This window comes from Bos indicus, chromosome 5, assembly GCF_029378745.1.
Source record: "Bos indicus isolate NIAB-ARS_2022 breed Sahiwal x Tharparkar chromosome 5, NIAB-ARS_B.indTharparkar_mat_pri_1.0, whole genome shotgun sequence".
Taxonomy (NCBI): domain Eukaryota; kingdom Metazoa; phylum Chordata; class Mammalia; order Artiodactyla; family Bovidae; genus Bos; species Bos indicus.
This window is the reverse complement of record NC_091764.1, coordinates 114,518,343-114,530,669: the sequence shown is the minus strand read 5'-3', so window position 1 is coordinate 114,530,669 and position 12,327 is coordinate 114,518,343. Positions and strand designations below refer to the sequence as shown.

The 12,327-nt window shown below is 63.8% G+C and overlaps 1 protein-coding gene across 2 annotated transcripts in view; it reads left to right on the top strand.

The window, feature by feature from the left end:
* Positions 1–12,327, top strand: part of SCUBE1 (signal peptide, CUB domain and EGF like domain containing 1) — a 126,629-nt gene that overhangs the window by 87,232 nt on the left and 27,070 nt on the right. For both annotated transcript variants that reach the window (XM_070790537.1, XM_070790538.1), the window contains 3 exons: positions 5,553–5,669; positions 9,546–9,668; positions 11,818–11,934. In XM_070790537.1, the coding sequence (XP_070646638.1) occupies positions 5,553–5,669; positions 9,546–9,668; positions 11,818–11,934 (357 nt within the window). The remainder of the gene's footprint in view (positions 1–5,552; positions 5,670–9,545; positions 9,669–11,817; positions 11,935–12,327) is intronic.

Here is a 12,327-nt window from a genome sequence, read left to right as displayed (position 1 = left end):
CGGGACCCGGAGCCTGGATGAGCCTGGCTGTGGGAAGGGGCTCCTCGGGTAGACCCGAGATGAGGGAGGTGGGTGACACAAGGCAGGTCCCCAGGTCAGGCTCAGCAGGGAGTGGGGAGCAGCTGGAGGGAGATGGAGGGTGGGACCCGAGGGCCAGGCAGACACCCTCCTCCAGCCAGGGCTGAGCCCTGGGCCCTGAACCTGTGTTCACCCCTGTCCCTGAGCTGATGCCCAGCGCAGCCGGCCGCTGGTCAGCAGGGGTCCCAGGCAAGGCTCTGAGCCCCTGCCCTCAGCTTAGGCACACACACGTCCACAGTCTCGCTCGCACACTCAGCGTATACACACACCAGGGCTAGTGGAAGGGGGCGGGACATGACGACTTAGCTACGTCAAGAGGTCAAACGAGATGGGGAGCGGGGTGCCCGACAGGGCCTGTCAGAAGAGGCGGCAAGCGCACTGCTGGCCCCGGGCGGGGAAACTGAGGCTGGGGCCAGCCCATGCCTCCCCTGCGAGCCGGGCAGAACCAGGGTGCCTGGCGCCTGGGCCCCCGGCACTCTGGGGACCAAGTCTGGCTGGAGGGGCAGCAGGGCTCCAAGGGACGGTCACCAACCTGTGACCTTCCTGGGGCTGCTTCCGCTCGCCAAGCCCCATGCGCCTTCTGTACTGGGGGTATATAGCCGTGAGCCCTCCCTGCTGAGGGTGGGCCTCGAGCGAGAGGCCGCATGCAGGCCCCCCTTGCCTGCCCTCCGCGGCCTCCACTTACAGAGGAAAGGCAGGAACCACGGGACAGGGAGGGGCTTGCTGCCACGGTGAGCCCTGCTGCCCACTTTAGCACAAAACCTCAGTGCCCTTCTGGGCCTTACAAGATCCCGCAAACCAGATGAAGACACCTCCCCAGGTCGGCCCACCTCACTCCTGGCCGGCCCTCCCCTGCCCTCAGCGCCCCGGCACGGGCTGCCACAGACCACAGGGTGCCATCCTTGAGTCCAGGAGATTCTGCCCTCTGAGCCCTGGTGAGAAACCCCTACCCACCGGGCAGGCCCGTGGGAAGGGAGTTGCCCCTGGAATCACAAACCCACCTGGTGCCTCAGGGGAGACAGTCCTACCAACAGAAACCTCCCCCACGGCGAGCCGCCCCATGCGGGCCTGCAGTCCTGGCCTCCACCATCGCTTGCTTCCTAGCTGCCCTGACCCCCCTTCCCCCACGACTCCCACACTCGGCCGTCACCATCACACCAGCCTGTGCCCTGGGGACCAGCTCCCCACAGAGGCCCGGGCGCTCTGGGGCGGCTGCACCCAGCACCCCGGCCTAGCGGGGGCCCATGAGGAAGGTCAGCCTCACTGTGGCACTTGGCGAGGGACCCCAGTGCTTACGATGGGCCTCAGGGTGACCGGGGGGTTGGGGGGCCGGCACACAGAGTGACCGGGCAGCAAGGGAGACTGGCAGCTGTGTCAGGGCCTTGCCCAGGAGTGTGGCTGTTACCCCAAAGTGTTCGGAGCCACGGAGGGCTCAGGAATCAACTGAGGGAGAGGGTTCGAGGACAGGGAGTCCACAGTGGGCTCCAGGGGACTCCTGGGGCAGAAAGGCAGGTGGGCCAGCCCTGACAGGCTGGACACATCTCAGTGGGGGCTTTGGGCTGCTCCCGCCAATGGGGTGAGGCCTTCAAGGGTCAGGGCAGACCTGGGGCTGGCAGCGTCTCTGTAGGTCACTGGGCCAAACCTGGCTCACCTGCTCAGAGCCTCTCGGGATGTCAAGGGACTTGCCCAAGCCCGCAGGACCAGCATCAGGAGTGGTGTTTTCTGCCCTTATATACCTCCTGTTTCAGCCACTACACTGTGGCTGAGACCGTCCTTCAGGCTGGACTTGGCCCCAGACCTAGGGTGGTGCACCCAGGCAGCGCCAACTCAAGGGGCCATACCACCGTCCATTCGCGTCAAACCCTGGCCGGGCTGCGGGGCAGGTCCAGCCGAGCAGCCGCCTTGGCTGCCTGGTGTCTGCCCCCTCTGCGTCCTGGGCTTGTCACAGGGCTTGGCTTGAAGCAGGGCTCCCCAGGGAAAGACTAAACACTGCCCTTTTAACCCATCTGGGTTTTCCTGCCTGCTGGAGAGGGCTGTTCACCCCCAAGTCCCTTCCCACTTCAGTCCCCCGACCCCAGGCTCAGCCTCCCGCTGGCCCAGTGGCCAACCCAACTCTGTGGGGTGAGAGTTCTCCCCACTCTCTTGGCGAGTAGGCCAGGCACTGGGGCCACCGGCTGTGCTGCGTGACCCGGGCCCCCCGCCCCCGGGCCCTGCCCTCAGAAGGGCCCACGGTTGGCTGAGTGCTCGGTTGTCTTGAAATTCTTAACGATTTTTGATCAAGGGCCTTTCATTTTTATTTCACCCCGGGTCCCACAAATCATGTGCCTAATCCTGCCTAGAAAAGGTACCCACCTTCTCTGAGCCTCAGTTCCTCCACCTGCAAAAGGCCCCCCCGCTCCTGGGGCTCTGCGAGGCCTTGGAGGTTGGAGGATGAGATAGTGCGATGCCAGCTGCACGGGGCGACGCCCCGGGAGGGGCCCTTCCAGGTGGAGAGGAGAGGCTTTTAGAAAGACCCAGTGGCTGTCTTGGAGAGGCGAGTGCAGGGAGAGAGCAGAGGGCTCAAGGGTCCAACGGGAAGTCTCGAGACTCTGGGACAGCGCTCTGGGGTTTGGGGTTTGGCTTTGCCCCCTGCACCTAGCCTCCAGCCTCCTTGGCTGTGTGCGCTCCTGGGTGAGATGTGACCACAGGGCAGGCGCCCTCAGATGCCAGCTCCTTCTGGCTCCTGGGAGCCAGTGGGAGGTGGGTGAGAGCTGGAGGAGACGGCCTGTGCTGCTGGCCCAGAGCCGCTCCCTGGGCCAGAGAGCCTGCTGCCGCCTTTTGCCCTTTGCAGCTGGGGTGACCCTGTAGTCACGGGGGAGACAGGGCTGTCTGGTGTCTGCGTCTGAGGCAGCGGTGGCCTGGCGGCAGGCTGAGTATCCCCTGGCCTTGGGGCGCAGAGAGGTGAGGCTGTCCTTCGAGGCGCTTGGAGACAGGGGCCCTGAGGGTGACCCAGGCCAGGAGCCCCCCTCGGAGCACCTGGTAGCCTCTGCTTGGAAACCCCCCTGGGATGAAGCTCTCAGTCCTGCTCAGGCCAGCCTGTCAGTCCCCGGCCCCCACCGTATCGCCCAAAGGACTGGCTGTGCCTTGCTGTCAGCTTTTCCGTATGTCTCCCCCTCAGCAGTGTACATGAACCTCAGGACATGGGTGGGCACAGCAGAAAAGGGGCAGGGGCAGGTCCCTGCGTGGACAGGTTGATGGCTGGCTGCTCGCTCTGCTCACTGCTCCCCGCCCGGCACAGGGCCCGGCAGAGAAGGCCCAGAGTGAATGCCGGCTCTTAGCCTTACCACGTGAGCCCCAAGGCACTGGCTGCCCCGAGTGGGGCGGTGGTCTAGAGGAGAGGGACCACTGAGGGGTCTGTTTCTCGGGGTCACAGCCCCCAGTGCCCACGGCGCATCCCACCTCCACCACCATGGAGCCGCCCAGGTGTCCTCCCACTGACACCGCGTGAGGCCTCCCAGCTGCCCCCTTCCCTGCTCCCGGTATTCCCCCCGCCTCTCCCAGGCCTGGGCCTTGGCCACCCGCACCCAGAAAACAGGCTGTCTATGCCCTCTCCAGAGAGGGGTTCTGAAGGCAAGAAAGGCACTGGGGGCGGGGGTACCTGGGCTCTGGGTTTGAGAGCAGGAAGCGGGATTTTCCCTCTGTAACCTCAGGAGAGGAAACTAACATTTGTTAAGCGACTACCGCAGGCTGGGCCCCAGGCTGGGTGCTGTTGAGGGGGGGGTTTCCTTTGACCCCAACCTGGCCCTAGGGACAGAAGGCTCCCGTCCCTCGCCAGGCGTGGGTGCTGGGATAGAGCCCCAAGGTCTGGCCTACCTGGGTCACTCAGTGAATGACAGAGTCAGAGGCACCCCCTGGCCGCCCCGCATCCCCTGGCCTCAGGAGGCAGGTGGGTGGGGAGACGGGAGGGCCCAGGCGGTGTACGCGGCGCAGAGCTCAGCCCCTGCTAACGTTGAGGTCAGCCTGCGTGAGCAAAGCGGGGTGAGGGGCGAGGGCCTCCTTTCTGCATCTGGGCCTCAGGAGGCTCCTTGTGAGCTGGCATTGAACCGTGAGCAGACAGGAGGCCTCCAAGGCAGCGGGCAGCACACTCCACAGCAAGGAGGTGGACGCCGCGCCCAGCCAGCTGGGGGCTGGGCTGTGTGGAGACAACGCCGAAAGGCTGGGGAGGGTCAGAGCCAGGAGACCAGCCTTTCAGTAGTCGGCACAGCTCGTTCTCTCACAGTGTAGACTTTAGCGTCAAGGAGCAGGTCTGGTGGCCCCCAGCAGGGCGCAGCCCCTGAGTTCAGGGTGTTCAGGATGACCCCCACTGTCGCCGCCCCGCAGAATCACATGCACACAGGGAGAAAGCTGGGTTTTCTCCTCTCCCTGCTCCGCCCACCCCCAAAAGGTGAAGTTCACAGGAAAGGCATTAGCAGCAGGGACTCCTGTACGCAGTCATCCCCAGACTCCTCCTGCAGAGAGCCAACATGCCTTGCAGGAATGCAGGCACCATGGAAGGACAGACAGAATAAACCGGTTGGGAGAAACTTCAGGGAAGAGGCCACTGGGGCCAGGCCCCCGGGGGGAGCCACAGTAGGCAGGCAGGGGATTTCCGGTTATATGAGCAGATGCCCTCAGCACTTCACTTCCTAGCCGCACAGAGGAGAGTGACGCCCACTCAGGCACAGTTCCCACAAGACCAAAGGGTACCAGATGCCCAGGAAGAAACCTGGACTGAAAGGCCCAGGGTCCCGGGAACTAGGCCCCTCCGTGTGCCCCAGGGACCCGGGTGTGCCAGCCCCTTCCCCGGGCCTGGGGAGGCTCACTCTCACCGTACGACAGGCTCAGTGACCTCCGTGATGCCCCCAGCCACTCCAGCCCCTTTGAATTTGCAAAAGAAAAAAAAAAAAAAATCACTAGATTAGCTTCAAGTGGACAAAAACCAGACACTTCGGGCTTATCGCTCAGTGAGAACAGATGTGGGGCTGAGAGCCTTGTCAAGGTGACGGATGGTGTGTGGGCCCTGGGAACCTCCCCTTGCATCTCCACAACCAGGGCCCCAAACCGCTCCATGGCTGAGACGAGCTTGAGAACCCCAGTAACAGCTAGTCTGGATTTGGAGTCTGAATCCAGGCAAGGCAAGGGTTTTTAGGAGTGTGTCCCTGGGCGGTTAACTCCCAGCCGGACCCATCGCTACTCTGGCCCCCGCTAGTGGTATTGACCCTGTGGGCTCAGCCTCCTGCAGTTTGCAAAGCTTGCCCATCTGCCGTCATCTCAGGCAGGGGTGGTGTCATTCTCCCATTTGACAGATGGGTAGCCTGAGGTTCAGAGAGTCCCCCACCACTAGAATTCGAACTCAGGTCTCCGGTCTCAGGAAACCTCCCCACCCACGGGTGGGGAAAGGCAGGAGGCTTCTGTCCCAGGAGACTGAGACCCTGTCTTCCTGTCTCCCTCCTCAGAGACATGTGCGGTGAACAACGGAGGCTGCGACCGGACGTGTAAGGACACCGCCACCGGCGTGCGCTGCAGCTGCCCCGTGGGGTTCACGCTGCAGCCGGACGGGAAGACGTGCAAAGGTGAGCGCGGGCCGGCCCCCTCGCCGGCCCGGGGCGGGGCAGGCGGTGCAGGTGCACGCGGCCGCAGCAGTGAGGGTCAGAGAGGCTAAGAAGAGGGAGTCGGGCCCAGCGCTCCACAGTGGGGCTCAGGGGCCCCTGGTTCCACTGAATATCGACAAGCTTAAGTGGGGCTCTGATGTCAAAGGACGTGGCTGCACCCCAGCTTGAACAAGCGGGGTGCCTTTACTTGGGGCTTCCTGGGCCGGCAGAAGTTCCTTGTGGCCTCCCGGGAGCCAGGCGGCCACTCACCTTAGCCGGGCAAGTCTTGCAGGGCTGGGGGGCAGTGGGCCACAGGGCTCAGACCAGGACAGGACGGTCTTCTTGTCAGCACTAGACAAAAAAAGAACACTGTGCACCCGCCTCCCCGGAGGAGGGAAGGTCGGGGGCGGGGGTCTCAACTGAAGGACTAAGGATGAAAAAAAATCAGAAACGGGTTGGGAGGATCAGGAATGGGCTGGTCTGCTGGCTGCCGGAAGCCAGAGAAGAGTGAGCTTTCTCTGACTCACCCTGCCAGGAAGTGGGCAGGCCTGGAGGCCAGCGTGGAAGGGGAGAGGAACTTGAACGTCCAAAACCCAGTGGGTAAAAACATTGACAGCAGAGGCTTAGAGTGACTTTAAGGAGTCCGAGATGGGCTTTTTTGAAGCCTGCAAAAATAGACGGGGTATGACTTCCCCTCCCCAGCCACTTTGCCGGGAAGAACCTAGTGATTATTGACAGAAATAACAGTTCTTGCACCTATTTATTTGAAAATAAAGCCCTTCTGTAGCCCCCGCTCAGCCCACTTAGAGTGAGATGTGCTCCCAGTGGGCGGGGTGGGTGGGCCAGGCTATCTGAGGCCTTGCACATGGGCTTGGAGCCAGGAGGCCTGGCCCAGGTCCACTGTCCAGACCCTGCCATCCTCACTGCCCAGCAGCGTCACAGCAGGCCTGGCCAGTTGCCCTTGGAGCCTGGACAGAAGGTGGTAGAATCGTGCTACTCCACACCCCTGCAAGGCCCAGCGCCAACCCAGGACCTGAGGGTGGGGCAGGCTCAGTCCTGACACAAGGCCAGGAGCTCGCCTCTGGGAGCCGACCTGTCTGGACCGGACAGGAGCCTCAGCAGTCACGTGGCCCCGGAGGAGCACTCAGGGGTGCTGAGTGCTGCCCCCTTCCCATCCACGGCGGGCCGTGGGGCATCTGTTCTCACCCACCTTGGGGCTAGGGTAGGGGGCGTCCACACAGGGGAGGGGAGCTGTGCGCACAGCCCCAGGCCCACCGGTCTGAGCCCCTGACCGTGTTTCCTGTGATTCCTCTTAAAACAACTGGGCCTTTTAACCAGAGCTGCCCCTTCGCCTTCAGCCAGACCTCCTCACTCCGCTGCCCTGGAGTCGGAGCCTCTGGTTCACTCAGGCCCCAGGTTTCTGGGCTCCTCCCCTGTGCAGGTGCAGGGCAGACCGTGAATGAAGCTGAGACTCCTTGTGCCCAGGGATTTTCTACTGAGTAAATAAGACAGAGTTTAACGTTTAAAGATCGCCAAGATAAGCATGTATCACAGACCCCTTGGTGCTGGGTAGAGAAGTCCCGCGTGGCAGGAGAGCGAGGCTTGGCCTGGCCTGGACCGGGGGTGGGGAGGGAAGGGGCCGGAGGAGGAGGCTCTAATCCTGGCCCACGACTGCTGTGCAGAGGCCAGGGGTTCCAGGACCCAGAGCAGCCAGTGCGCCCAGATCTGGGGGAAGGGGTTGGCCCTTCATCCTGAGATGCTACTGGGCAGGAGCAGCGTGGGCCGGGCTTTTGTTCTGAGACGGTCCCTGCCACGTTGGGGACGGGGGTGCCCGGCTGTGCCCCCTGGGTGGGATGGGCGGAGGGGGACAGGCGCAGTCGTCCGACCGTGTGTTCCTGCAGCTCACCCCTCCCCTTCCCCCACATACACTGATGCTCAAACAGTGGGGGAGGCAGTGAATGTGCACCTGGTGGCCAGGACCCCACCCTTTCCTCCACCTCTGACTCTTCAGTCATTCACTCATCCATTCATTCATTCGTCCAGAGCCTCGTCCTGGGCAATGCTTCTGCACAGGCCTCCTGATGGGCCCCGGGGCCGCACTTGGGAGCCCGATCTGCCAATTCTCCTCTCCCAAGGGGAGGTCCCAAGACAAGAGAGCAGTGAACTGGAGAGATTGTTCCGGGGAGGGGGGCGCTGTCCAGGCAGGAGCCAGGGGCACAGAGAAGAGGAGGGCCTGGCAGCCAGGCCAGGCAGCCGAAGGGAGGCCACGAACCTCTGCGGCCAGACAGGGGGCCTCTGGCCGCTGGCGGGCGGGGCTGGGTGCCCACAGGGAGCAGGAGGGGAGTCTTCGAGGGGCGGGAGGTGGAGGGGGGCAGAGGCACGTCAGAATGAAGGCCATTGCCCCCTCACTGTATCCGGGGCTAGAGCTGGGGACGAGTGCTCCCCCAGTATGACCCCCAAGCAACCTGCTGTACCAGCCGGGGCCTCCAGCAGACACACCTCCCACCGCCTGGCTGGCTGTCATGAGAGCCCCTTGTTATGACAGCTGACAGGCCCAGGTGGGTACCAGGGTGGGATTAGAGTCACTCCTAAGGAGGCAGGTCCTCTCTGCACATTCAATCACAGTGAATGATGCTGAGAGGTGCCTGCTAGCAGCCCAGTTTGCAGATGGGGAACCTGAGGCCCAGAGAGGTACCTTTCCCTGCCCAGGGTCACAGAGCCAAGAGGCGCCTCCGGTCTCCTGCCAGAGGCTTCTAGGCAGAACCTCCCCGGTTGTCCTGTGACCGCCCCCGCCAGGAGAGGGGCGGTGGAAGCTGAGCCTCTGTCCTGGAGAGGCCCTTACTTTGAGCTTGACACCTGCTTCCTCTGGAGGCTGCAGGGCCAGCAAGCCACACTGGAGGGACCTGTCTTTGGAGTCAGCTGGGGCTGGGCTCACGACCCGTGACCTCCCCGCTGTGAAGCGGGGACTCTGGCCCCGGCTTGTTTTGACCGTCACACGGTGACTTTTTTGCCTGAAAGCGCTTGGCCCGCTCACCAGCACGAAGTGGTACCTGGTAGGCGCCGCGACCTCCAGAGGGTCCTGCTGCTTCCTCCCGGGCGTCAGCCCCTCCTTAGGCAGCTTTGTTCCTGAAACATGGGTTCAGGTTAGGGGTGCTCGGGAGGGGTCTGCCAGGGTGCCGCCACCGCTCGTGAAGTGCCGAGTGAAGAAACAGCTCAAACCACAGGCAGACGTGGGGAGGGAGAAGGGCGAGGAAGCAGGCTGGGAAGGGAGCAGCCTATGGACGCCCGCAACACCTGGGGCCAGTTGCCTCCCAGCCTCGGTCCCCTGTCTGTAAAGCCGGAGCAGTAAGCCTACTTTTTAAAGAGCTGGTTGGGCCAGCACCCTGGGGATGAGATTCCATTTCGTCCTCACGCTGTCCTTCCAAGTAGGGGCGCTTCTGATCCTTGTTCTCACACACGGGGAGCTGAGACCAGGGGTCCGGCAGCTCGGCCGGAGTCACGGCTCTCAGGCAGTATCCATCTGCTCCAGGCCCGCTACCTCCGGGAATGGAGGGGCGTGGGGGGCGTCACTGACCCTGCTGTCTGGCTGGGCACAGCAGACATGAGTTCCCCGCCCCCTCCTGCACACACATGCCAGGCTCACCAAGTCCCCGGTGGGAGGGGGTCTCCCCTCCGCCCACCCCCCTGCAGCTGTGAGCCAGGCCCCCTTCCTGGGCCCAGCTGGGGGCCCGAAGCAGCCCCCCGGGTGGGCAGTGGGCCAGTTAGGGAAGGGCGGCTCTGGGCCTCGGTCCTGCCTGCCCCTGGGGGCCCCAGCCCACACTCCTCGCCTCCCCTATACCCCCCGACCCGGCTCCGCAGACATCAACGAGTGCCTGGTCAACAACGGAGGCTGCGACCACTTCTGCCGGAACACCGTGGGCAGCTTCGAGTGCGGCTGTCGGAAGGGCTACAAGCTGCTGACCGACGAGCGAACGTGCCAAGGTGAGCCGCCCTCATCCCCGTGGGGTTCCCCTCCCCTCTCAGGCCACCCCAGCCCCCAGGAGGGGACTCAGCCTGGGCTGGGGCTTGTCTGCCATCTGGGCTGGGCCTGGGGGCTGATCATAATTTTTCTGCCCTGAGTGAGGGCTCCTTTGTGACCCTAGGGGCCCTCAGAAGCCATCAGAAGCCTCCAGTCCAAGCCCTCCCTGATAGGGATGGTGGCTGAGGCTCGGGGAGGGGTCAGCCCCTATGCAGGTGGTCCAGTGAGTAGGTAGCAGGGCTCAGCGCCTCGGCCTGACCCCAGTCCCCGAGCACCCAGGCCACTTTCAGTGGCTTCAGAGGCAGGATGATGCCACCTGGTGGAAGGTGTCACAAATGGCAGGTGCTCCCCACCAGGCCTTCCTTGAGGTCCCCCGGGGTACCTGCTAGTATCTGGGGTAACGGGAGGAGAGATGTGGGCAGAGGTCAAGGATCACAGCCCAGGTGAGAGCCCCGAGGATGGGCAGGGGAGACAGGAGTGAAGTGCTTAGAGGATGACGTCTTCCTCCCAGAGGAGCCAGGGAGGTCAGTCCACCCAGGAAGTGGCCCTGGGGCTGGGGGAGCCTGAGGGACCACAGGGAGCCCATCGAGAAGGAGACGGCTCCGGGAAGGGTGCACTCGGCGGCATCGGCCCTGGACCTGAGGCTCCCGCTCTCAGTGCTGCTCAAACAGGGCCCTGAGGGGCCCGGGATGTGCGCCCCCACCCCCTAAGGGCCCCAGGAGAGGCGAGACCAGAGGCTGGTGAGGGCGGGTCCAGGCCAGCTCCGCCTGGGACTGCTCACATGACCTGAGCCCATCACCTGCCCTCCCGGGGCTCAGCCTCCGCATCCCGGGCCGGGCAGCCTGGCCCCAATTTCCTCTCGGGCCACAAGAGGAAGCCCAGCTTCTGTCCAGGCCCGAGCAAGGCTCCCGGGCACCCTGCTTCTCTGTGCTTGGCTGTGTTCTCAGGAGGGCTGAGGAAGCGGCCTCGATTGCATCCGCTGCTCCATGAGAGGGGCTGCAGTGGGCCATGCCAGGACCACTTGGGGCTCCGGCCGAGTCTCTTCCACCCTCGTCCAGAGCCATCTCTCCACAGCCTGAGCTCTGGCCCCAGCCGTGCTCCAGCACAACCCCTGGGTCCCCAGCTCCAGCGGGGAGGGGTCTAGGCCTCTCTGCTTGGCTACTTGGCACTCAGGGCCCCTGGGAAGGGCACCCCAGCCCCCCTGAGCCCCACCCAATCCCTGGCGATCAGGTGCTGCCACCACCCCCCCCAGCCTTTGCCTGGAGTGCGCTTCCCACACAGGCACCAGGGGATCTTCCCAGATCCCCACAGCCCGGGAGGAACCTCATCTTCCCTTGAGCGCCCACAGTGATCTGTTGCTTGTACTTGTGTTATTACAAACGCACATGTGTCATGAGGACATCTGGGGTCACGTGAGCAGCATGTTCAGAGGAGAGGCAGGTCAGCGCCTGCCTTGCCGTCTGGCCCCCGTCACCTGTCCCACGGGGCCCATCTCCCTCAGAACTGTGGCCAGGACAGACTTGCCTCCTGTAAACCCGAGGTTCATGTCCTCCGTTTCAGGAACAGGCCCTCTGTGACCCTCCCTCTTTCCCTTTTCACCCCGGCGGCCAGGGGCTCAGAATGAAACCTCACCTCCTATCAAGGCTACTCTTACTCTTCACAGGTGGCACCTTCCCCACCAGCACCCCCTTTCCACCTGCGCTGTTTTCCCCAGTTTCTCTAGACACACCTTGGGGTGACAGTTCAGCTTCTCCCTCCGGCAGACCTGTCGGTTCCCTGCTGGTGTGGATTAAATATCTACCCTAATCACACCGGCGTGTGAGCTAATAGAGTGGCAAGGATTCAGAATAATCCCTTCTACTCAGAATATTCCTAACCTCCCCACCTCCAGAAAAGAGAGTGAGGTGGCTTCTAACCCAGGACCATGAGGTTTGTGGGGACAAAATGGAAAATTGGGCCGGGACGAGAGGTCTGAGGTTTGCCGCGAGTCGGCGCTGCGCTGAGCCCGGAGCCCCGGGACCGCTGTGCACAGATGTCCCTCTGAGTGCCGAGGCCGTGCCTCCCGCTGCACCCTAACGCTGCGCCTGGACCTTCCTCCCTGTGGCCCCACAGACATCGACGAGTGCTCCTTTGAGCGGACCTGCGACCACACCTGCATCAACTCCCCGGGCAGCTTCCAGTGTCTCTGCCACCGCGGCTACACGCTCTACGGGACCACCCACTGCGGAGGTCTGCAGCTCGCCCGCCAGGGCCACCTCCCCCCCGAGGCACGCGCCCGGCCGCACGGCCCCCCACACCGCACCCTGCACCCCTCACCCCGACCTGGACTCTTGACGGGCCTGGGAGGGCCTGGTGGGCAGAGGGGCTCAGCCAAGGGCGAGGCGGGAGGCTGGGAGGCGGGGGGCGCTGGCCTGGAAACAGCAGCCTCTGGGGAACCCCACTCAGGAAGGGAGGACAGCGGGACAGAGCACTGCACAGTCGGTTCACTCCAGTGGGGGGGCTGACAGCAGAGAGGGGCAGGCCAATGGGGGACTCCAAAGGAGGAGTGCTGGAGTGAGGATGAAGGGAGACGGGCCAGAGGGGTCGGCATGTGCAAAGGCCCTGAGGCCGAGGGAGCACAGA